The following is a 22,133-nucleotide window of genomic DNA, read 5'->3' on the forward strand; positions in this document are numbered from 1 at the left end:
TTTGTAGATCTTGGGATGATGACCATTCTGATTGGTATGAGGTGGTACCTCATTGTAGCTTTGATTTGCATTTCTCAAATAATCAGTGATGCTAAACATCTTTTCATGTATCTGTCGGCCATCTGTATGTCTTCTTTGGAGAAATGTCTATTTAGGTCTTTTGCCCATTTTTTAAAATCAGGTTGGTTGGTTGTTTTTGAGTTGTTGGAGCGGTTTGAATATTTTGGAAATTAAGCCCTTGTTAGTTGCATCATTTGCAAGTATTTTCTATTCCTTAGGTTTCATTTTGTTTATAGTTTCTTTTGCTATGCAAAAGCTTGTAAGTTTGATTATGTCTTGTTTGTTTATTTTAGCTTTTTCTATTGCCTTGGGAGGCTGACCTAAGAAAACATTGCTACAATTTATGTCAGAGAATGCTTTCCCTCTGTTCTCTTCTAGGAATTTTTATGGTGTCATATCTTATATTTAAGTCTTTAAGCCATTCTGAATTTGTTTTTGTGTATAGTGTGAGGGATTGTTCGAAGTTCATTGACTTATATGTGGATGCCCAGACTTTCCAATACAACTTGCTGAAGAAACTGTCTTTTCTCCATTCTGACATCTCTTTTATTACTGTTTTGAACTAGTTTTACATCTTTTATTGATTTTTATGTGTTATGTTTTATTTTCAACTGCATATAATCTAAAAGCCAAGGACTTTCTTTATATTTCCTAGCAAAATTTTTTGCTTAGACACTCAACACATATTTAATTGCTTTGAAACATACCCTTTGGAAAATCTACATTTAGCCCAGATCATGTATTCTGTATAAAGAAGTAAACTTTCAAAGTCCTTTGAAAGATTTCTATTGTGTTGAAAAGGTCTGGGAAATGGGTAGATTTGAACACTTATAGAGTTTTACGTGGAGATTATTTTTTCCATAGCTTGATATAAGTCCAGTGCTCTCACCATGAATCTTGTAATAATGTTATTGATGATAGAAAATTGTTGCTAATAATGTAACGGCATGATTAGCAATACCCAAATATAATGATTCAAAACATTTTTCTTCCTTTATAAATTAGCTTCTGTTAATGTTTCCAGAAGAACAGAGGTTTTCCTCAGGCTTCTCATTCCAAATAAAATGACTATCTTAAAATAATATTAATAAATAAATTCACCTAGATATGGGTATGTCTGAAATAGAACCAACCTCCTAATACAGCAGCAACTGTGGCTATCAGCATGCTTCATGCAGCCTGGGGTAGTGGCAGCCGGCCAGCATATTATCCTCTGATCCATTGCTAGTCTACCTCCTAAATGTTATAAATATTCATGTATGCCATAGAAAGCTACAAAGGGCTTTATTCAAACATTTTTTTGAATACTCCTTTATGTTTCCCCCAAATGAAAGAATGTCTGTTTTTTTTTTTTTTGCATAGGATCAGAGTGTGAATTCTCTTTTGTTCATACTCATAAATCCTGAAAACCAATATGCAACAAATTCTCTAATCCTCATTTCATACCCCAAGGGTGAAGAGGTTCAAAATAAAAATACTTAGGATTGGCACAGCAGCTCACTGTGACTGTGCAATGCTGCCACCAAAAAAAGCATCTGTGTCCCCAACTACCCAGGTGACTTCTGCCCCGGGCAGGGACTCCCTCAAGGGATACAGCCTACCAGCCCCATGAAGGCTGCCAGCTTTGCTCACCACCGTGGCCTCGCTGATGAATGAGGGGCAAGCTGCGCACATATCAACCTGGAAAGGGAAACAGATACGTCCTTCCCCAGGAATACAGTACTAACAGCAGTCACTAGTGGGAGTTAAGTGGCGGTGGTGGTGGTATGAGAGCAGGGTGGGCTAGCTTATGGGGAGAAAAGGTTAGAAAAGTTGGCACCAAGGGCCAGGCTGGTCAAAGCCAGGTTTAAAAAACATAAATCCTTTTTTGAAATTCCAGTTCATTTTTCAGTAACACCTAACTCATGGAAGGGCAGTTATAAAATTCAGCTTTCTCACACTGTGATTTAGCAAATGAAATAAAATATATCACTGCTGGAGCAGAGAACCATTATAATAGTGCTCTTGCAGTATTCTTTCTCCCCTTTTCTTTCATAGTAATTACAACCCCTTAATTTTGAGTGGGGCATTGGATACCCAAAATAAGGGCTACACGTTCTTTCTTTTCATGCGACTATGTTTCTTCTGTCTGATAAAAGGTGAGCCAAGTGGTTACGTGCAATTCTGGGTCACATCCCTACAGGGAAGAAGCAGGTCTTCACCTTTTTCCTTTCCCCCTCCCTCTAGCTGGAATGGGGGTGGTGCTGGTCCACCATCTTGGACCATGTGGATGGTGAAATGGCACAAGAGAAGAAGGCTGGAATTGTGACTGCTTCCTGGAGCAGAGCTGCCACACTTAGACATGTAAGTGGGAAAGGAACAGACTTATCTTGCGTAACCCATCATTAATTCGGGCTTCTGTTATTGCAGCTGAACTGCTATCTTAGCTCTTCAGTTGCTTTCAAGCAAAAGTGGACTCTGTCAGAGCAGGCTGTGAAGGACCTCTCTCCTCACTGCCAGGCATGTAAGAACACACTGCTGTGGGCATGAAGTACAGAGATGGGGCAGGGGAACTCCCTTAATGTCCATTAAATACGGTCTTGACTTCTCCTTCCCAGGTTACAGATGCGACAGCAAGATCTAAAGATCCAGATGAGACAAATTTCATCCTCCTTGACAGGTATTTTTGCTTTTCTTGTTTGTTCTGTTCAGTTAACATTAATAATCAAAAGTTCTAAAGCTCAATCAACTCTTTAGGAGGCTGACTTCTACGCCTCTGTGCACATGTATTTTTATAGTCAAATGGTTGGCTTAACCACCCTTTGGTCTGTATTTCTGCCTAAGTGATCTGGAAGGTTCTTTACCTATTTGCTATATCTTTCATTTCTGGAAAACAAGTTTTCTCTTGAGAAATTAGGGAACTATGTTTAATTCTCCATACTAATAAGTGAACAAATGTTTTTACTTTGATCATAGAATTATTCAACTGACACAACAATAGAGATGTTCATACCCTACCCTTGGTATGGGTGGAGGGGGAGACTGCTAAGAAATATTTGCCCTCTAGCACAGACTTTAAAGAATCTGTACCAGAGGGCGAATTCAGTTGGTAAGAATCTGTCTGCAATGCAGGAGACCTGAGTTCAGTCCCTGGGTTGGAAAGATTCCCCTGGAGAAGGAAATGGCAACCCACTCCAGTATTCTTGCCTGGAGAATCCCCTGAACAAGGAGCTGGTGGGCTATAGTCCGTGGGGTCACAAGATTCAGACATGACTTAGTGACTAAACCACCCCACAGACTGTCCTTGAGGAGTGTGGACTCAGGTGCCATTTCCTAAGAAGCTTAAGATGCAGGACCTGGTGCCCAGCACTTGCTGCTGTTCTTTACCAGGCTGAGCTTTGCGATAAGCTCATTCTCAAGGCTGAATAGTATGATCTTTACAGGATGACTGTGGGATGTTTTGAATTCTCCCAGAGTCCCACATATTAGCTGGATTTCAGGAAACAGTTAGAACAATTTTTCTGGTAAGAATGCTTATAACACTCTATGACTTCCAGGAATAGTTAAATACCCTGGCCCCACCAGTGATTTCCCCAGGGGTAGCTGGGGGGTGGGGGGCACCACCCCATTTTCTGTAGGGGAAACTGACCCATGGAGAACTTAAGGGACAGCTGCAAAGTGATGAAGCTGACTCTCATGTCTCCTGAACTCTCAGCCCTGGGCTTTTCCTGTGGTGCCACATTCACCGCTGCAAAGTATACCCCGGGCACATGCTCATCCACACAGAGATAATATCGCACCTCCCCATCCATGCGGGCTGCGGCCAAAGGATTTAGAAGACAATGGAGCATGCCATGAGCATGCACTATGTCGCTAAAGAAAGGCTTTGGCAAGACCTGCCTTATTGCTTCACAGAAGATGAGAAAATTAACTGCAAAGTAATGAATGCTTTTTTGGGGGGCTGGGGGGTGGTGTGGGAGGGGCTGGAAAACAGTGAATGTGCACCACTTCCACACAACTGTTCCCTTCTAAAAAAATTTTGTTTTCGGTTAAGGAAGATGTTCAAGTTCCCGCCCTGAACTTGGGTGAACTTTACTGGACTAAGGAGCACACATTCAGGTGACTGACTGCTCTGTAACAAAGAGCTTCTGTAGAGCTGCCTTTTACCTACATGCACTGAAGTCAGCCTCAGCATATCAACATTTCAAAGGCATCCTGCGGCGGTCTAGCTCCACAAACAACAAAACAACAGGGAAGTCGCTCTGGAACATTCGTGCATTTTAGCAACAGGCAGCGGAGGACGAGGCACACGGCAAAAAAGCTAGCTGCCGCTGAGGCCGCAGCACAAACACCATTCAGTGTCACAGAGGAGACTGACAGACTAAACGACGTAGCCAATTTGAACCGAGTATTTCAAAACTCCTTTATGTGTAACTAGCTTTTCAAGGCGGCAGCATATATGGAAATTATTTCCTTTATTAGTACAAATGCAAATTTTTATTTGAAAAAAACATCGTCGTTAAGGTTAACAATACTGTACACGTACCATTTTTTCAAAGTTTACGAGATTGTCAATGAACGTCTTGTTCCCCTCATGAGTAAATGTCATATCTGCAAAGAAATAAAAGTCACATTCTAATCACTAACAGAAATATGTCATACAAAGAAACCACAATAGCACCATTAGATTATGCTGAAGGATTTGCATAACACTGCAGCTGAAAAAAGCCGATAATAGTTCCTTTTATGTTAGGTGTTTAACTTTCTAAAAGCATTTTACCTGAGCTTAGTTAAAATTTCCAAACTAACCCTCTGTTTCACTCTCAAGTCTTCCAAACCACACACAGACTCCCGCTCCTGCAATAATCTTGCCAACCCTTTCAGAAAAGTCAGGGCAGAGGGGAGACACCAAGGAAGGTGGGAAACTCGGATCATTCTTCCCAAGGAGGTCAATCTGATTAGGCACCTGTTCCTTTTCTTCCCCATACACTCATCACTGGCTCGTCCTGTGCATTTCCTTGGAATTACCTTTAATGAGCAAAGGCATGAAGGGGATGAGAGGAGGGTCCAGTTTGGCTACTGTCAGCCTGTAGGCCCTGTGGTTTCTTGAAGGATCCTTTAGAGAAACAGAGATGCTGGTTAAGGACGAATGAAATATACACCAGCCCCTTCTACCTCCTGACCCAACCCAGCCTTGTTATCTCCCAATCAGGTAGTTCTGAATCAAGTGTAGCTACAAAAGAAAGGTAAATTTAGTTAAACAAATGGATTTTTGTTTTAAAACAACTTCCCGTATGACAGGAAAATAAATAGATTTTTTTGTTTCCTTTCTTTGTTGAAAGGAAGACACGCCTCCAGGGATCTAGGGAAGAGATCCCCTTTGAGAGCCAACACAAAATGTTAAACAACCCCCAACCACAAGAGTCCCCTTCTCCTGGGAGCACGGCCTCCTTCCGGGGAGTCCAGCTCACCCTCCTAGCTGCCTTGCGCTGCCAGTCTCGACTTGCCTTCTCTGAAACTCTCCTATGACTCCTGCCAAGTCCCACTCACTCCTTTTCTGTGAACACCTCCCTGCCGATGGGGAAAAATAATTTGGCAAGCCAAGGAAAATGCAGCTTCCAGACCCTGGCCAACCTGTGCTGGATGGAAAGGATCCCATTACACTGCTTTTCTTAGTTATACAAATTGACCTTATGTGGGACATAAGTCCTCTTTAAGTTAGTACCTGAGAGTGCCATTCATTAGTCAGACATGCTTGTTTTAGCAGCACTAAAATGGGATCATAAACTTCTTAAAGTCATACAAGGACAGATAAAATTTCTGAAATGAGAACTTCAGCTAATCAGAAATTGGATTAATGCAGACAGTGAATGGAATAAAGCAGCCACTGTCACTTACCATTAAACTTTCAAACTCTGCATAGAACTTCTTGAACTTGCTTGGCAGTTTCTGTTAATGAAATGAAAATGCCACACTCATATGTCAGATTCAATATCTAGATATGTATCGTGTGTTACCATTTCGAGGGGAAATGTACTTCTTTTGGCTCTTAATCAAACATCTCTAAGACAGGCTAGACTGTAATCTGTCTTGTCATTTGAGGATAATCTTAGGGATCTCATCTTTTAAAAGTCTTAACCTAGTTGAACCTAAATTAACTATGGATGCTTTTGGTCTTACTGCTTTCTATAATGTTTTCTGAAATGGATTATTCATAAAGAGGGCTGTATTTCCGGACTACAAGTGGTTTGGCATTAACCGCCCCCCTGCCCCCCGCACTGTTTTAAACTCTCAGATTCCCACGATGAAGAATTTAGAGATTATTACAATTAAAAGTTTTAGAAACTACCTAGTTCAACCCTCCTCTTCCTTTACTATGTAACCTACAAGAGAACAGGGATTTTTATCAGTTTTTTTTACAGCTGTATTCTCAGGGCCTAAAAGAGTAGCAGCACTATGTCAGGTACATAGTAAATGCTCAATACATATTTATTTGGCTAGATTAAAACTGTGTTTTATAGACAGAAGAAATTAACCATCAGATTAAATGACATGCCAAAGTCACACAGCTAGTGATGGTCAGAGCCTCTGTAATTCTCCTGCCTCCTTTTCTCTTGTTTCTCTTCTCTGCGCTATGCTTTCCTACACAAGCATTTCTCCCACAGGATTTCTCAGCCCTGCTCTAATACAAAAATTGATAGTTCTCTCAATTTAGTAATTTCTCATGGTTTTATCTTGGCAGATGATTCGAAACCACTGACTGTAGCCATACATTTACACCAGTAGGTCAGTGAGGAATCATTTTTCAATCTGTTGGTTCTCACTTTGCTAGGTCCTGAGCCCATAGTGAAGCTGAACTTTTCTGACAGGGCCACCCAAAGAGCAGTGTGATGCTCCCTGTTCCAAGACCACGAAGGTGCTGACCAGGTCGGCAGCCTCGGATGCCCCGCTCAGTTCTGCTTCCCAGTGACGTCCACTGGCAACAAGTGACTCACCTGTCAGGCCTCTGCAATCCCCTCAAAGCTCCTCTCTCTTTTCTCTCTCTTCTGTGAATGGGTTTGACCTATTCCCATTTAAACACTGTTCTTGTTTAGTTGCTGAGTCATGTCTGACTCTCTGTAACCCCATGGACTGTAGCCTGGCAGGCTTCTCTGTCCATGGGATTTCCCAGGCAAGAATACTAGAGTGGGTTGCCATTTCCTTCTCCAGGGGATCTTCCTGATCCAGGGACCAAACCCACTTCTCCTGCTGGGCAGGCAGATTCTTTGCTGATGAGCCACTGGGGAAGCCCTTAAACACTGTAGAACATCTTCTTTTGTTTCTAGGAACTAGTACCCTCATAATAAACTCATTGTTCTAGTGCCTCTTTTCAAGCTGGGTTTCAGGGAAACTTGATATCCTTGTTTAGTGGGGAAGTTCAAAGGGACGAAGGCTGGCATGGACATCAAGGGATACAAGAGTCTCATGCCCCATGGAGCATTCAAATCACCGTGCTCAGTGATAACTTTCCGTGAACACAGACAACTTATAAAATGAGGAGTTGACGGGACTTCTGGTTACGTCAGTCACTCTAGTTCTTTCTTTACTTAGCTGGCTTTTGGGTCAAAGGCAGGAGTGCACATGCGAATAAAACTTGTGTCTCTCTGTACTATTATCTGTGCACACCCCATGGGCTTCCCTGGTGACTCGGTAGTAAAGAGTCTGCCTGCCAGTGCAGGAGACATAGGTTCAATCCCTGGGTTGGGAAGATCCCTGGAGAAGGAAATGGTTACTCACTCCGTATTCTTGCCTGGAGGATTCCACGGACAGAGAAGCCTGGTGGGCTACAGTCCACAGGATTGCAGAGTTGGACACGGCTTAGTGACTGAACAACAGCAACGATAACAAAATCCACACCCCATGCTTCCAGAGCAGGGGTTCTCAAGTGGAGTCAATTTTTACTAACCCTCATTTGGTAATATCTGCAGACCTTTCCTGATGTCAATAGTGGGGTGGGTGGAGGTGCTACTGGTTATATAGTAGGTTGACGCCGTGCATGCTGCTTAGCCCCCTCCATGGCACAGGACAGGCCCCTCCACCCTCATGCATACAACAAAGAATGATGCTACCCAAAGTCATTACCACTGGGGCCGAGAACCTCGGCTCTGGGTCCTCACTCCCACTGGCTTTATCTCAGATGAGTCTTCTCCTCTATGTGGAAGCATCCCCTATGCCACATGGTCTCACTCCATTTTCTGTTTTGTTGGACTGCCTCCCACCTGCTCTCTAGTTCCTGGAAGGCAGGCACTGTCCCTCAGGCTGCCGCTGCTGCTCACTGCTGTGGTGTGGGAAGTGCGTGGGAGGGGGTCGGCAAGTCCAGGAAGATGAACCCAAATCAGAGATGCTTGAGAATGAAAGCTCTCCCTGCAGAATGACCCAGTTCCATTTCACTTTAACAGATAAAGGCTTATACACGATGCGAGGGGGCTCTCCTCTTTGCAGCAGCATGCAAGGATGGGAACACAAGCTCACAGACTGATGTGTTTCTGCCTCTCCTTGTGGAATGAAGGACTAGATGATGCAACTCCCTGTCTTGGCTGCCTGCACCCCATTCCCTCCACCCCCACCCCCCGCCCCAAGCAGCCTCCTGTTTTTCTCTTTAGACCACAGGAAAGGGAACTCTGAGGGTGTTCCTCCATGCTACAGCCTTAAGGTCTAGCTCCTATTATGAATACCTAGACCTGGCCTTCCCCGACCCCCATGAGCCTTCATACCTTCTTTGATTTTCCCAACCAAATCATTTGGACTCTGCAAGAGGATTAAATGCTGGAAACAGGTAAAGGAAAGCAGACTCTCTGAGAGGTTACCCTAGATTTCCAAAGATTCCAAGAGCCGTGGGCTACAAGAAGGAGAGGCTTGCACCCTGGCTTCACGGCTCAGATTTCTTGACAGCATTAACTTTCACTAGCTGGAAGATGCCCGGGATGTGTGGCACACGGGCCTCACCAATTCCCTCATTCCTATATTCGGGGGATGAGCTGCTGGGTGCTGCATCTGCCTGGAATTTTCAGAGAAACCCAAGACAGAAGGACCTGTAAGGACCTGTTCTATAAACAGTGGGAATGCAGAGGCGGGACAGAGGGAGAAAAACAGATTCAAGAGGGAAGTGGGGAGGAAAATGTTTCAAGGAAAACATTTAGAGATGCAAACAGCTGACTTCAGGACTTTTTTAAAGCATCCTTGCGAATTAAGTCTCTCTCGTATACTCCTTGCCCTCTTTTTGTGTCCCACTTACAGACACATTTTCTATTTTTAGTAAGAGCCTATTTTTGTGTCTGTGTTCTATAAGAGATTAGTATTTCTTTGACTATATACCACATGTAAGGGGTCAGGCATATTTTGAGTACTTGGCTAATTAAAAACGAAGCTGTTCTCTAGCACGAATAACCAACTGTCAACAAAACTTTCATTGTATTCGCCATAGAAATTCACCACACACCTGCTTAACTTTGGCACCAAACTGAATTCTAGCCAACTGTTGTTCCTTCCTACCCACAGAGGTCTGCCAGGTAGTTAGGAGATACTTGGTCAAAGCTGGGCCAAACAGTTGGCCTTCTGGCTAATTCGCCCAGGAGCAAGATGACTACTTGGATAAAAATGGATCTTCTGTCCTCTCTTAATTACAGATACAGCTTATTTCAAAAGCAAGAGGCAGACACCAGAGAAGAACAGGATCTGTGAGCAAGACCTCTGAAGTTAAGCAAGCAATGCTGTTGATTCCGGTTACACCTAGGAACTAGACTTATTATTATTTATATTGTATACAGCAAGAAACTCAGACCCCCCTCTTTCTCTCCCCACTGCATCGGACAATGCCTTTTATTTATTTATTTAAAATTCACTCTCAGATGCAAAAGGAGACAGATCACCTCCCTCAAAGTGTCCCACCTTTTCCACTGTTACATAAGTGTGAGCGATACTTCTGTTAAAAAGAGCTCACTGGTGAGCTTGTGCTTTTGTTCTTAAGGCAAAAGTCACAGCTGGGTCTCTGCTGGTGCTTACCTCCCACGTCAGTGCCAGGCGGCTCACAGCTACATTACTTAGTCCCATGATGATGGCAAAAAAGGAATTCAGATTTTTGTACTCCTTACAGCTGAAACACAAGAGGCACATGTTGTAGTAAAATGCCACTTTGGAGAGAGATAAACAAATTAGAGTTCTATTTTCTGATGGTCATTAATAGTCGTCAGGACTCCTTTACAAGAACAGGCACTGATAGATTTAATGCTTTAGGTTCCACTTGGGTGACCATGATCTGCTGTTTGATTTTTCTTGCTGTAATATTAGAAAGGTGATGATATTAGCCATCTAGGTTCAGGTTTTGAGAAGGAATTTCAAGACACCTACACTAGGCATTGCTGTTATAATCCCAAAGCTTGCTAAAAGCCCTGTGGACCTGGAGGAAAACATCTCATGGGCTAGGAAGAGACACAGCAAAATGTCCTTGGAGAATTCCAGGTCAATGCTGGACACCTCAGGCTCTGGTAGCAAGAGAGGGAAATAAGGAAATGACGCTGCTGCAGCCGCCAGGGCTTCCGGCTGCCATGTAATGCTTCTGATTCGTTGAAAAATATCAATTTACAAATCATGATCCCTCCAGTGCAGGAGACCGGGGTTCAATCCCTGAGTCAAACGATACCCTGGAGAAGGAAATGGCAACCCACTCCAGTATTCTTGCCTGGAAAATTCCATGAACAGAGGAGCCTGAAAGCCTGAGATTGCAAAGAGTTGGACATGACTGAACACACGCACACACAGCTAATAACCTAAACAAATGACCAAAAAATAACCTTATTTTTCCTGTAATTTTTCAATGTTGATGAAGCCGATCATTTTGAATCTGTACTTATGCCATTATTAGCTTTTATGAATATATATTTGGGAATAAGAATATTTTGGGACAAGACCAAGGGTTCTTTCCAAATTGCAACATTTAGTCTAGGTGCTTGGTTTAACTTAAGAAGAAAGAAAAAAAGGAATCTTCAACTTCTTCATACCCACTCCTTGCAAAGGGAAAGAAGAATTCATTTTGCAATGAACACAAATCCTTTACCACAAATCAATATGGTTATCTAAGTTGACTACATCATAATTAAATCTTGTTTGGATTAGCATTTTTGCAAGAGGCTAATTAAATTGCTGCATTTGCTCCCTGTGTTCTCCTTGCAGAGTGCTTCATAAATGGTCTGTGTGGAAATGGGAAAACAGATTTAGAGAAGCTATGGCTTGTCTCTCGCAGTGCTGGGGGAAGCGGTGGGGCTTTATCTGTGCAGGGCTGGTCAGGGGCTGAGAGCAACTTCAGAGACCCCAGGCTGAAGGTGGCGAGGAGGGTCATGGACACGGCTTGCCTTCGTCCTGCGTGTGTGCCCATGAGAGGACATGCAGGACCCCAGACCTGCTTTTGTGCTCACTGCTCTGGTCACTTGATCACCCTAGGTAAGTCACGAAATTTCTCTCTGCCTCAGTCTCCCTCCCCTGCAAAAGGCAAGGATAACATTTGGACCCCCAACTTCACAAAGCTCTGGGTAGGCCGAAGAGCTTCAATAGAATATATGGAAGTTCTCCAAAAATAGCACGCGAAACATACTTCCTGCCACGAGGTTTACATCTAATGCGTGAAGATCTTGGTTTCTGAGTCTACAGTCTTCTCCAGCTGGATTGTGTGAAGAGTTCTACTGTGTGGGATAGTGCAGCTTAAATAACATTTAAATAACAGAAGTCAATTTATCCTGAAGGCTAAATTCACCCATAATCAGAAGGAAGAGAGAGATAAGAAAGGCAAAAACATTAAAAAAAAAAAAAAAAATTCCTGAGTTCCTGAAAGACTCTCCTATGCTGCTGTGTAGAACAGCAGCGTCAGGCCCCTACAGGTTTTCCATCTCCATGTCTGTGTGCAGACTTCCTCTCTCCTCCCTTGGTGCACGTGGCCCTGCCAGGCTAAGGTGAGGAGAGGAGGTGCCCTAGAGAACAGGGAAGCACATACTCTCACAGCTTCCACAGTCATCTCCTTCCAGATAGAGACATCTGCCCCTACAATCAGCCGATTCAAGGCTCCTGGGAAAGTGGCTGCACTCCGAACCAGAAATGCATAAGCAACATTTTACCAAATCTTTCTTTCAAAAGGCATATTTTTTTCCAAATTAAGAGATACCAGCATTTGAATCCAAGGGCTTTGGATATCCTGCTGAACTCCCAAATTTTTGGCAAAATAATTCAAGGCATTTGGCAAGCTGGCATGTGCGAAATGTCAAGCAGTGGTTGCTTCTTTGTTTAGCTCTGGAAATTAGACTCTGTATGGGATCTAAAGTTTTTGGCTCAAGCAAACTGCCCAGCTGGGGTCACTTGTGCTCCCCACCTTCCTAGGCTAGAGCTCCCTGCTTTTAGAAAGGAAAGACATCTCCCAGCCACAAGCTGCATTTAGCATTTTATTTTTAGCACTGTGGTGATACCAAAAACATGGAAGTAAACAGGAGGTTGTCAGGCATATCTAAATAGCAGGAGAAGATTAAATTCATGTCAGGGAGAAATCTAACTGGCCCCTGCAGTAATAAATTGTTTCCCACGAAGTGCTGTTAAATAGAATATTTATAAGACGCTCGCTTTTTCTGATGTTTGTGGAGATGATTTTCATGGGCCAGGTTAGCTCGTCTTTATGCATTTTATGGATTTTATCCTGGCTGAGTTGGAAGCACGGTTTTACATGCATGTTCCCACTGCCCTCTACTGGCAAGAAGGTGTCAAGTTAGACCTCGACTTGCCCAGCCTTTCAAACAGAACTTTTGCAGCAGAACTTTGCTGACAGAGCCCTTAAACTGAAGGAGGCACACAGTCTCAGTAGTTCAGAGCAAAAAGAGGTCATGATTTTAACTTGAGCATCAGTCCTGTAGGATGTTAATTTATATATTGGTGTCAGTATTACAAAAGCTAGACAAAGCACAGCTCTCACAAGAGTTCAGTAATTCTTAAGCCCCTGTGGTTGGTGTGTTAGTTGCTCAGTCATGTCCCCAGACTCTTTGTGACCCCATGGACTGTAGCCCACCAGACTCCTCTGTCCATGGAATTCTCTAGGCAAGAATACTGGAGTGGTCTGCCATTTCCTTCTCCAGAGGATCTTCCTGACCCAGAGATCGAACCTGGCTCTCTTGCATTGCAGACATATTCTTTACCATCTGAGTCATCTGGTGCATAAACAGATTTAATATCTCACTTTGCTTTTTAAGGTGTAATCTAAGGGGACAAAATGAAACCACAGCTCAAATGTTTTTCTCTCCCCGAGTGAATACTTACTGGGCTGCGATCTTAATAAATTTTTTTAAGAGCTGAACACGCTTGCTAGGCTGGGAACAAAGGCAGATCTCAGTGACAACCCAAAACTGAATTTCATTAAACCTCCTCAGGAACAAATCCAAGTTTGCTGTGGTCTTTTTAAAATGATGCCTTCCAAATGTGTGATAGATTAGCTCCAGCTAGAAGAAAGGAAAACAGTGTCACATCTTTGTTTTTAAATCAAAACACCAGCTTGCTCCTCCATTTGACGTGGCAAATTGACACTGGTCAGCAAACATGAATACAATCACTGACTGGCATTCAACTTGAACTTCAACTTGAAGACCCCAAGGGCTCAATGAGGCTTGCTGAATACTGTAACTATAAACTAGGTGCTATTAATATACTCAGGAAGACAGAGCTTATTGCAAATCGTAAAGATTTGTCTTTACTCTCAAAGGCTTCATAACAGGCTTTATTAATATACTCAATATTTTGTGCAAAAAAAAAACACCTCTTATGTGGCTTTAACATTGCAGCACGTATTCACATTTGCAGGCAACACCAGAACTGCCATGATACCTATGAATGCATGCTCTCAATGGAGCACCTTACCTCATGCACACAGTTGAAGAGCTCCCAATCATAAATTGTCATCTGGTAGGCCAAATCTTTGGAGCTCATCAGTTCGAAAGTTCCCATTGTTCCAACAGTTGGGCCCTCCTGTTCTGGCAAGGGAGTCTGTGAATAATAATATGGAAATATATCAGAATCTCAAAACAGACAAGCTGAATGCTTGGGACTTGGAGGGGAGAGGATTCTGAAGATGCTTTAAGGAATACCTTGAAACTTTGATTTTACCCAGAGGAGAGAAAAGTCTTTGCTCTTAATGCTCACTTGCCTCCATGCATTTTTATAGTAACCATTATCCCTCTAATCAATTCCACTGACTGAAAAACATGGACCATGGCAAATAAGATTCAGTGACAACTGACCTATGGAGGTTCTCTTCTGCTTGGGCCTGGGAGCTCCCTGGAAACAATTCCATTTCCCCGGCAAACATAGAAGAAGTTGTGGTTCCCACTGAGGCTGCTCCAAAGCAGGTACTAGTGTTGTGGTTTGGGCGTTTAGCTACTTACTATGGCAGGGGCTGGTGACAGTGGTAAAGCTCTGCATCTCCATCTCTCATAATACACTGCCTGGACTACTCGGTGAAAGAAGGATCTGTGATTACATGGGATTATGTGTGATGTTCAATTCCTCCACTTTCTGAGAGATGTAGAGCCAGGAATGATAGTCATGTGGTCATGGTGTTTGGACCTAGGCATCAGAAAACTAAATTCTGCTACTTTCTGGAAGACCCTTGGTCAAAATTTTCCATCCAATTTACGTACTTGATTTTTACTTTATGAGAAATGAATTAGGGTGCTTTTCCTTAATAAAATGAATGATTTGTATATACTAGAAACTTTACTTATAAACCCATTGATCTATGATAACAGTTTAAAGTTATAAAAGTCACATGAATTAAAAGATAGTTTCCCCAGCATGATACAAAACATATTTGGATATCCAGTATTTAGGTTGGAAGTTCTAATATTGTTCACACTCTATCATTATGCATCATTGTCATCATCACCCATAACCTTGACATTCTCTAAATCCTGCTGCTTTCTGGGCATTTGAAAGTTTGCAGTTTAACAGAGGAATCAGCTCTGACCTGTGAGTACAGCACTGCACGTCAATAAACAATCAGCTGTTGGCATTTGTTTGCATGTATGTATAAAGGGACAGACAGAAGCATCAACAAACACCTGACTCCCAGATATATGGAAAAACAGGTGAGGAAATGTGAACGGGCTTTTGAGGGGTAGTGGGCATTTGGAATGAATATGTAGCCTTAAGAGGTTCTTGGAAAAAGAAGCTGGGCTTTAAAAGATGAAACTGGGCAGGTTTAGAAGGGCAAAGTTTTCCCTGAGTATCCAGGATGGTGGGTCTTAGGTTGGAGGATGGCAGCAGAGGCATGAAGGTGGGGATGTATCATCAGACTTGCTTGGCAGGAACAGAGAGTTCAGGGGAACAGAATGGACCATGTTAGAAAGCCTTGGAGTGCTCCATGGGAATTAGGGTTTTGTAACAGACCAGGTTAGTGCCCGTTTCAGAGAGCAGCAGACCCACTCTAATTACATAGACTTGGATGATCCCCTAATCTGTTGACTGTTTTTAGCTCTTATGAGTTGGGGACCCATTACCTAGTACCTAGATACCACTCTAATGGCAGAAAGTGAAGAGGAACTAAAGTCTCTTGATGAGGGTAAAAGAGGAGAGTGAAAAAGCTGGTTTAAAACTCAACATTCAAATAACTAGATCATGGCATCTGGTCTCATCACTTCATGGCAAACAGATGGGGAAAGAGTAGAAACAGTGACAGATTTTATTTTCTTGGGCTCCAAAATCACTGTGGATGGTCGGTGACTGCCGTCATAAAACAAAAAGATGCTTACTACTTGGAAGAAAAGCTATGACAAACCTAGACAAAAGCACAGACATCACTTTTCTGACAAAGGTCCATTTAGTTAAAGCTTTTCCAGTAGTCATGCATGCATGTGAGAGCTGGACCAGAAAGAAGGTTGAGTGCAAATAATTGGTGCTGGAGCTTTTAAACTGTGGTGCTGGAGAAGACTCCTGAGAGTCCCCTGGGTAGCAAGGAAATCAACCCTGAATATTCATTGTAAGGACTGGTGAAGCTAAAGCGTCAATACTTTGGCCACCTAATGCTAAGAGCTAATTCATTGGAAAAGACCCTGATCTGGGAAAGATTGAGGGCAGGAGGAGAAAGAGATGATGGAAGATGAGATGGTTGAATGTATCACTGACTCCATGGACATGAGTCTGAGCAAAGTCCAGATGATAGTGAAGGACAGGGAGGCCTGGCGTGCTGCAGTCCATGGGGTCGTTAAGAGTCAGACACGACTTAGTGACTTAACAACCACCACCACCTAGTACCTGGGCTTGTTAGGAGAACAGGATGGGAATAATTTAAGTGTGGCATGTGAGCAAGTGCCCAGCACAGAGGTGGCCCCACCTTCCCAGCTGTGCTGTGCCAATGCAGAGGCACAGGAAGAGTGAGGAGCGCAGCACCTGTATGTATGAGCCAAACACGGTTGTTGCTGATTCACTCTAGGGCAGGAAGAGCAGGGCACACAGAACATGGAAGAAAAATCATTATTCCAAAGGTTTAAAACTTAGGGAACTGACTTGAAGCTAATGGGCAGGTCGTTTATGGAAACAAGCAGTATGGTTTCAAGCAGGGTAGGTCTCAGGTAGGAATGTCAGGAAGCTCTTACACGCTCAGCAGGAGGACTCTGTCTAAGGCTCTGGCTGACTGTCCACATCCTGCCTTCCCTCTTGCCTGTTTGCTCTGCTGTGGACCTGTCCTCTATTCCTTGGGTTTGCTCTTTCCTCAGTCTGAGTCCTCATCTCTTTCCCTTGAGGTCTTACAGCTTTCACAGAGGGGATAAATTAGCCCAACTACGGGGAAGATGGCTGAGCGTCAAAGAATTGATGCCTTCAAACTGTGGTGCTGGAGAAGATTCTTGAGAGTCCCTTGGACTGAAAGGAGATCAAACCAGTCAATCCTAAAGGAAATCAATCCTGAATATTCATTGGAAGGACTGATGCTGAAGCTCCAATACTTTGGCCACCTGATGCAAAGAACTGACTTAATTGGAAAAGACCCTGATGCTGGGAAAGATTGAGGGCAGGAGGAGAAGGGGACGACAGAGGATGAGATGGTTGGATGGAAGGATCAACTAAATGGACATGAATTTGAGCAAACTCTGGGAGATGGTGAAGGACAGGGAAGCCTGGTGTGCTGCAGTCCAAGGGGTCGCAAAGAGTCGGTCATGACTGAGTGACTGAACAACAACAGGGAAGATGCCATAGAATACTTTTAGTCGTGGATGCTAGTATATCATCCTGAATCTCTTCTGAGAGAAATAGAAACCTCTGTTGAAGCTCTACTTTTTATGAGTGAACAGGGCTCACCAAGCAAAGGGCAGGCTGACTGCTTCCCTCCGTGAACCACCAGGGAGCAATCTGAGCAGTGCAGAGGGCTCCTGCATCTGAAGGGGGAATTACATGCTGGCCCCGCAGGAAGCAGATTCCTGGACCATTTTCTCCTAGATATCTCTGTGGAAATTTCCTACAGGTGAAGCACAGAAGAACCTATGCAGGGTCTGCATTACACATACAGATCTGAAAAGTCCCACACAGAGGCAAAGAACTCCTATAGACTTGACTGTGCTCTTTTTGAGAGCTGATTGCTCTGTTAAGCTTGGACGGAGTGATTAGGAGAATAGCACTCTTATGCTCCCACTGTCCTGATGAGGAAACTAAGATATTAAAAGGATGTGCTGATTGTCAGTGACAGATGGCTAACGCAAGCTGCCACCTCAGCGTCCTCTTTCCTCGGGCTCCCACATGCTGTACCCAGCTCTGCAATGGCATTTGTCATACTGGATGCCATCACACTCTGGTGTCCCACACTACACTATGAGTTCCCTGAGGTGCAAGGACCGTGATGGATCTATTTTCAAGACCATGTTAGAGCCAGAATCATCCACGACACCAGGAATGATATAGGTTAGGCCCCAAAGAAAAACCTAAGGAGCTAGTGAATGGATAAAAGTAGAAGCCAATTACAGTACAGTGGCGTTTTATTGTAAGTTGCTCTGTACTAACATTTATGCTTAAAATGTCCAGAAAGTAAAGCTCTAGAATCTGAGCCCTTAAGCGACAAGGACAAACTGCTGGCACTGCTAATTCTAGACAGCACTTCGGCACTATGGTTTGTTCTGTTCCAGGCTGTTTGTGTTAGTTTCATCTCCCAATTTGACCATGATTATTGTCAGGACAGAGGCTCTGGGACACTGGTGCAGTGTCACGCAGATGCTGGCACTTCATACTAAGTATGTGTTGATGGATCAAAGGTCTGGCCAGCATTCTGTCCTGCAGAGTCATTCTGTGTATGACTCTTCCTGGATGGACTGTCCTCAAATCTTTAGAAAGCCGGAAAAAGAGCTTCATGCCTAGAGTTTTGTGACCACTCCTTAGAAAGGATGGCATAACTGGTAGGCCAGGGAGTGGCAGAACACCAACAGGGAAGAAGTTAAGCATGTTCACGTCCAGATACTTGCTGCAAAGCAAGCTCCTTGCAATTACGCATGACTTAAAATGGAAGACTAGGAAGGACTGAGAACTTGTGAGGCTGCAGGATTGTGTGCAAATAAACAGAGGCTTAAAAAGTTAGTATCTTCCCACAGAGAGCTGGAGATGGTCCACATTCTGCATCTGCACACCATGTCACCAGATACTGCGGCCAAGAACCAGCTGGCAGGAGAGGCCCAAGCCCCGAGTGGCAAACGCATCACACAGCACCTTCAGCAGGTCTGCAACTAAACGGGCTTTTGCTGGGTTTTGCTACCAGGAGAGGGTAGTATGACTCATTCATGCCATTTCTCTCCCCAGTCTCTCAATACTGGGAAGTATTTATTTTCAGAAAGCAGTGGATGTAGATAATGAAAAATCCATTTAAAGGACTATGAACAGACTCAGATCAGACAGTGCTGGTGGGTGAGGGAGGTCAGGAGAACTCATGCCCCCTTTGCAAAGTTCCTCTCCAGGTGAATTCAAGAAGTCACAAAATCTGCTTAACCTGTGCAGCTGCACAAACTAGCTCTCCCCAGGTCAGAAGGTCAGAATCACAATGAGGCTAAGCAAGCTCTAGAAAGTCCAAGGAGGGGAATCTTGATTTACCTACAACATCTGATCTGATTACACTGAACGTATTCATGCATCACTCATGTAGTTAAATTCTCCCCTCTAAAATGCTTCCTTGGTGGCTCAGTGGTAAAGAATCCATCTGCCAGTGCAGGAGTCGCAGGTTTGATCCCTGGGTTGGGAAGATCCCCAGAGAAGGAAATGGCAACCCACTCCAATATCCTTGCCTGGGAAATCCCATGGACAGAGGATCCTGGCAGGTCCAGAGGGTCACAAGAGAGTAAGACATGACTTGGAAACTAAACAACAGCAACAAAATGCAACACACCATAGTGCTTGTGTCGCACTTTTCTTAGTAAAGAAGCCCTGTGTGTCTAACAGATGGAAGAAACTAGTCCTCTGAGCTGGCCCCACGGGCTCTCGAAGATACTCCAGTAGCTACTCATTTCCATGCCTAACTATTTGAACCCCACCAGAGCATAAAGGAGAGAGGGCCACACTTGTTAACACAGTTGATTAAGCCTTTACTCAGAGAGCTGTGTGGGGCTGTGAGCAGTGTTTTGGAGACTTAGGGAAGACAGCTGGCCTCTGATATTTCCCGCACAAGATGGAGAGAGCCCTTTCAGGGAATGGCATTTTCCCTGGACCGTAGAGTGGCTCTTTCATAATGCATTTCTACATCCCCCTAAGGAGCAGGATAAATCGCAATGTCTTGCCTTAAAAAAATTATTTCTATCCTGGTCTCTAAGTGTTCATGTTTTTTAATATCAGTATTTAAATCAGGGACATTTCAAGGAGGTGAATTACTACAAAGAGTTCTGAAAGCTGAATTATGCCCCAATCATAGTGCAACTTGGTGAATTTCCACAAAGGTAAATCTGAAGCTCAGAGAGTCTCAAATGAACACCTGAGGCTTACCTAATAGACCGGAGAAAAGAAAAAGACAAGTAGCATTCAAGAATTTTTTTAGCAACTGAGTTCAATGTGACTGCAAAATTAAGCTCCAGACAAGTTTTTCTGATTGCACACGCTGCTCCAAGGCGGCCATCCACACCTACCAGTGAATCGAATTGCTCTCGCGGGCAAGCAAACAGACGTCCATTAATGGTGAGCGTTGTAAATACTGAAACATCATTAGGTTTGAGCACCACCTTTTCTGTGAACATAAAAAGCATGAGATTGCCTATTAAATGCATCTGAGATTTGCTGTACTGCCCTAATCACACCAACAAATTGCCAGCTTGGTGAATTACTGGAACATGCGGAGTGACTGCACAAAATACTGTACTGAAGGGATCCACTGAATAAAAAAGACACAGCAATCACGCAGGCACACAACACTCAGGATGCCATCAGAAATGACCCCAAAACAGGGATGAAATACCCGAGGGTAATTTACCCAGTTCTGCATACAAAAACCGCACCTGCTACTTAAAAAACAAGTTCTGCTTCTAGATGGTGATTAACGCCCAGCCCTTTGGAGATGACAGTATCACTTTTAGAAAACTTAGGGGGCTTTCTGAGATCCCACATGACTTTCGAGGTAAAATTTATCACTATTTTTTTCACTCATTCCCTAATTTGGAGGGCAACTGCATTATTAGATGAAGTCTCTTATATTTAAAATGGTTCATACAAAAGATATTTATTTAGCATTTACTATATGCTGGACACTGCTCTGGACACTGAGGATACAGAAGGGAATGATAACAACAACAACAACAAAATAGTCCCCAAAGAGCTTACATCATAGTGAGGGATGCAGACAGTGACAATGCATCAGAGAGTAAGCAGTGAGGAGGAGACAACAATAGAGCAGGGAGGGAGGCTGGGAAGGATGGATAAGGGGGAATCAAAGAGAGGAAGGAGGGGGGCCTCCATGAGACGATGACAGGAGAACCTGAAGGCAGTGAAGGAGGCACCTGGGAAAACTACGGCGAGAGTGTGCCAGAGGGCTCATGGTGGACAGACAGACGTCCTGGGTCATGTGCACCAGGAACAGAAATGGAGGGGGATATTTTAGGGAGCCAAGATATATTTAAAAATTCTGCCTCAGTGGAATAATTTGTCTTTAAATGCGGTAGAAATGGCCTCCCTCGGATCCTGAAGGATGCTCCAATGAGTATCAAATCATTGCTGGATAAGCAAGCCTCATGGCTCCCTCCCACAGCCTCTCGCTGCAACGCGTGCAGACCCTTCTCGTCACCTGGACGGTGACTGTTTATTGTCTCCCTCCTCGCCAGCCTCTGAGCCACGTGGAGGCACAGGCTCTGCATACACCTCCCCTCGTGTCACAGCCACACTGAGTGGCCAAAAATACATGATGGATGAAAGCAGGCAGTAGTCAAGTAATCCTGTGGGGGAAAATACTCCTCACTTTGTCGATGAGCTGAGTTCCTGCCCTTTCTACTGGGAAAGGAGGGAGACATCATCAGCCAAAAAGAACCAGTCTGTGACCACTGCTAACTTCAGACTCATGAAAACCTGTAGCCTTTAGCCAGAAAAGCCAGGTGTCCTCTTGGGGTCCACATGTCTCAGAGCTCCAAGGCCTTAAACTTCTTTTTTTTTTGGTCTTAATTAAAGTATATTTGATTTATAGTGTTGTGTTATTTTGGGGCTTCCTTTGTAGCTCAGATAGTAAAGAATCTGCCTGCAAAGCAGGAGACCAGGGTTCGATCCCTGGGTCGGGAAGATCCCCTGGAGAAGGGAATGGCAACCCACTCCAGTATTCTTGCCCGGGAAATCCCATGGACAGAGGAGCCTGGTGGGCTACAGCCCATGGGGTTGCAAAGAGTCAGACATGAATGAACAACTAAGCATGTTGTGTTATTTCAGGTATATAGCAAAGTAATTCAGTTACATGTATATAGGTATTTATACACACACACACACACATATATATTTTTTCAATTCTTTCCTATTATAGGTTATTACAGCATTAAGCTTTTCTGTTTAGGGTTTATAGGAAAACTCCAGGCTGACATCCACACCAGAGACCTCATTCCAGC

At 43.7% G+C, this 22,133-nt stretch overlaps 1 protein-coding gene and 1 long non-coding RNA gene across 4 annotated transcripts in view; one reads left to right on the forward strand and one right to left on the reverse strand.

Annotated features, from left to right (window-relative positions):
* Nucleotides 1-22,133, reverse strand: part of RAPGEF4 (Rap guanine nucleotide exchange factor 4) — a 334,045-nt gene that overhangs the window by 12,035 nt on the left and 299,877 nt on the right. For all 3 annotated transcript variants that reach the window (XM_061435215.1, XM_061435208.1, XM_061435223.1), the window contains 7 exons: nucleotides 20,184-20,281; nucleotides 13,960-14,085; nucleotides 13,366-13,544; nucleotides 10,081-10,171; nucleotides 5,938-5,988; nucleotides 5,068-5,155; nucleotides 4,586-4,650 (listed from right to left, as the gene is read on the reverse strand). In XM_061435215.1, coding sequence (XP_061291199.1) covers nucleotides 4,586-4,650; nucleotides 5,068-5,155; nucleotides 5,938-5,988; nucleotides 10,081-10,171; nucleotides 13,366-13,544; nucleotides 13,960-14,085; nucleotides 20,184-20,281 — 698 coding nt within the window. The remainder of the gene's footprint in view (nucleotides 1-4,585; nucleotides 4,651-5,067; nucleotides 5,156-5,937; nucleotides 5,989-10,080; nucleotides 10,172-13,365; nucleotides 13,545-13,959; nucleotides 14,086-20,183; nucleotides 20,282-22,133) is intronic.
* LOC133258539 (uncharacterized) lies at nucleotides 2,474-11,227 on the forward strand. Its single transcript, XR_009740074.1, has 2 exons — nucleotides 2,474-2,719; nucleotides 9,705-11,227. It is a non-coding gene; the product is annotated as an uncharacterized LOC133258539 (long non-coding RNA).

This window comes from Bos javanicus, chromosome 2, assembly GCF_032452875.1.
Source record: "Bos javanicus breed banteng chromosome 2, ARS-OSU_banteng_1.0, whole genome shotgun sequence".
In the NCBI taxonomy this organism is placed as follows: Eukaryota; Metazoa; Chordata; class Mammalia; order Artiodactyla; family Bovidae; genus Bos; species Bos javanicus.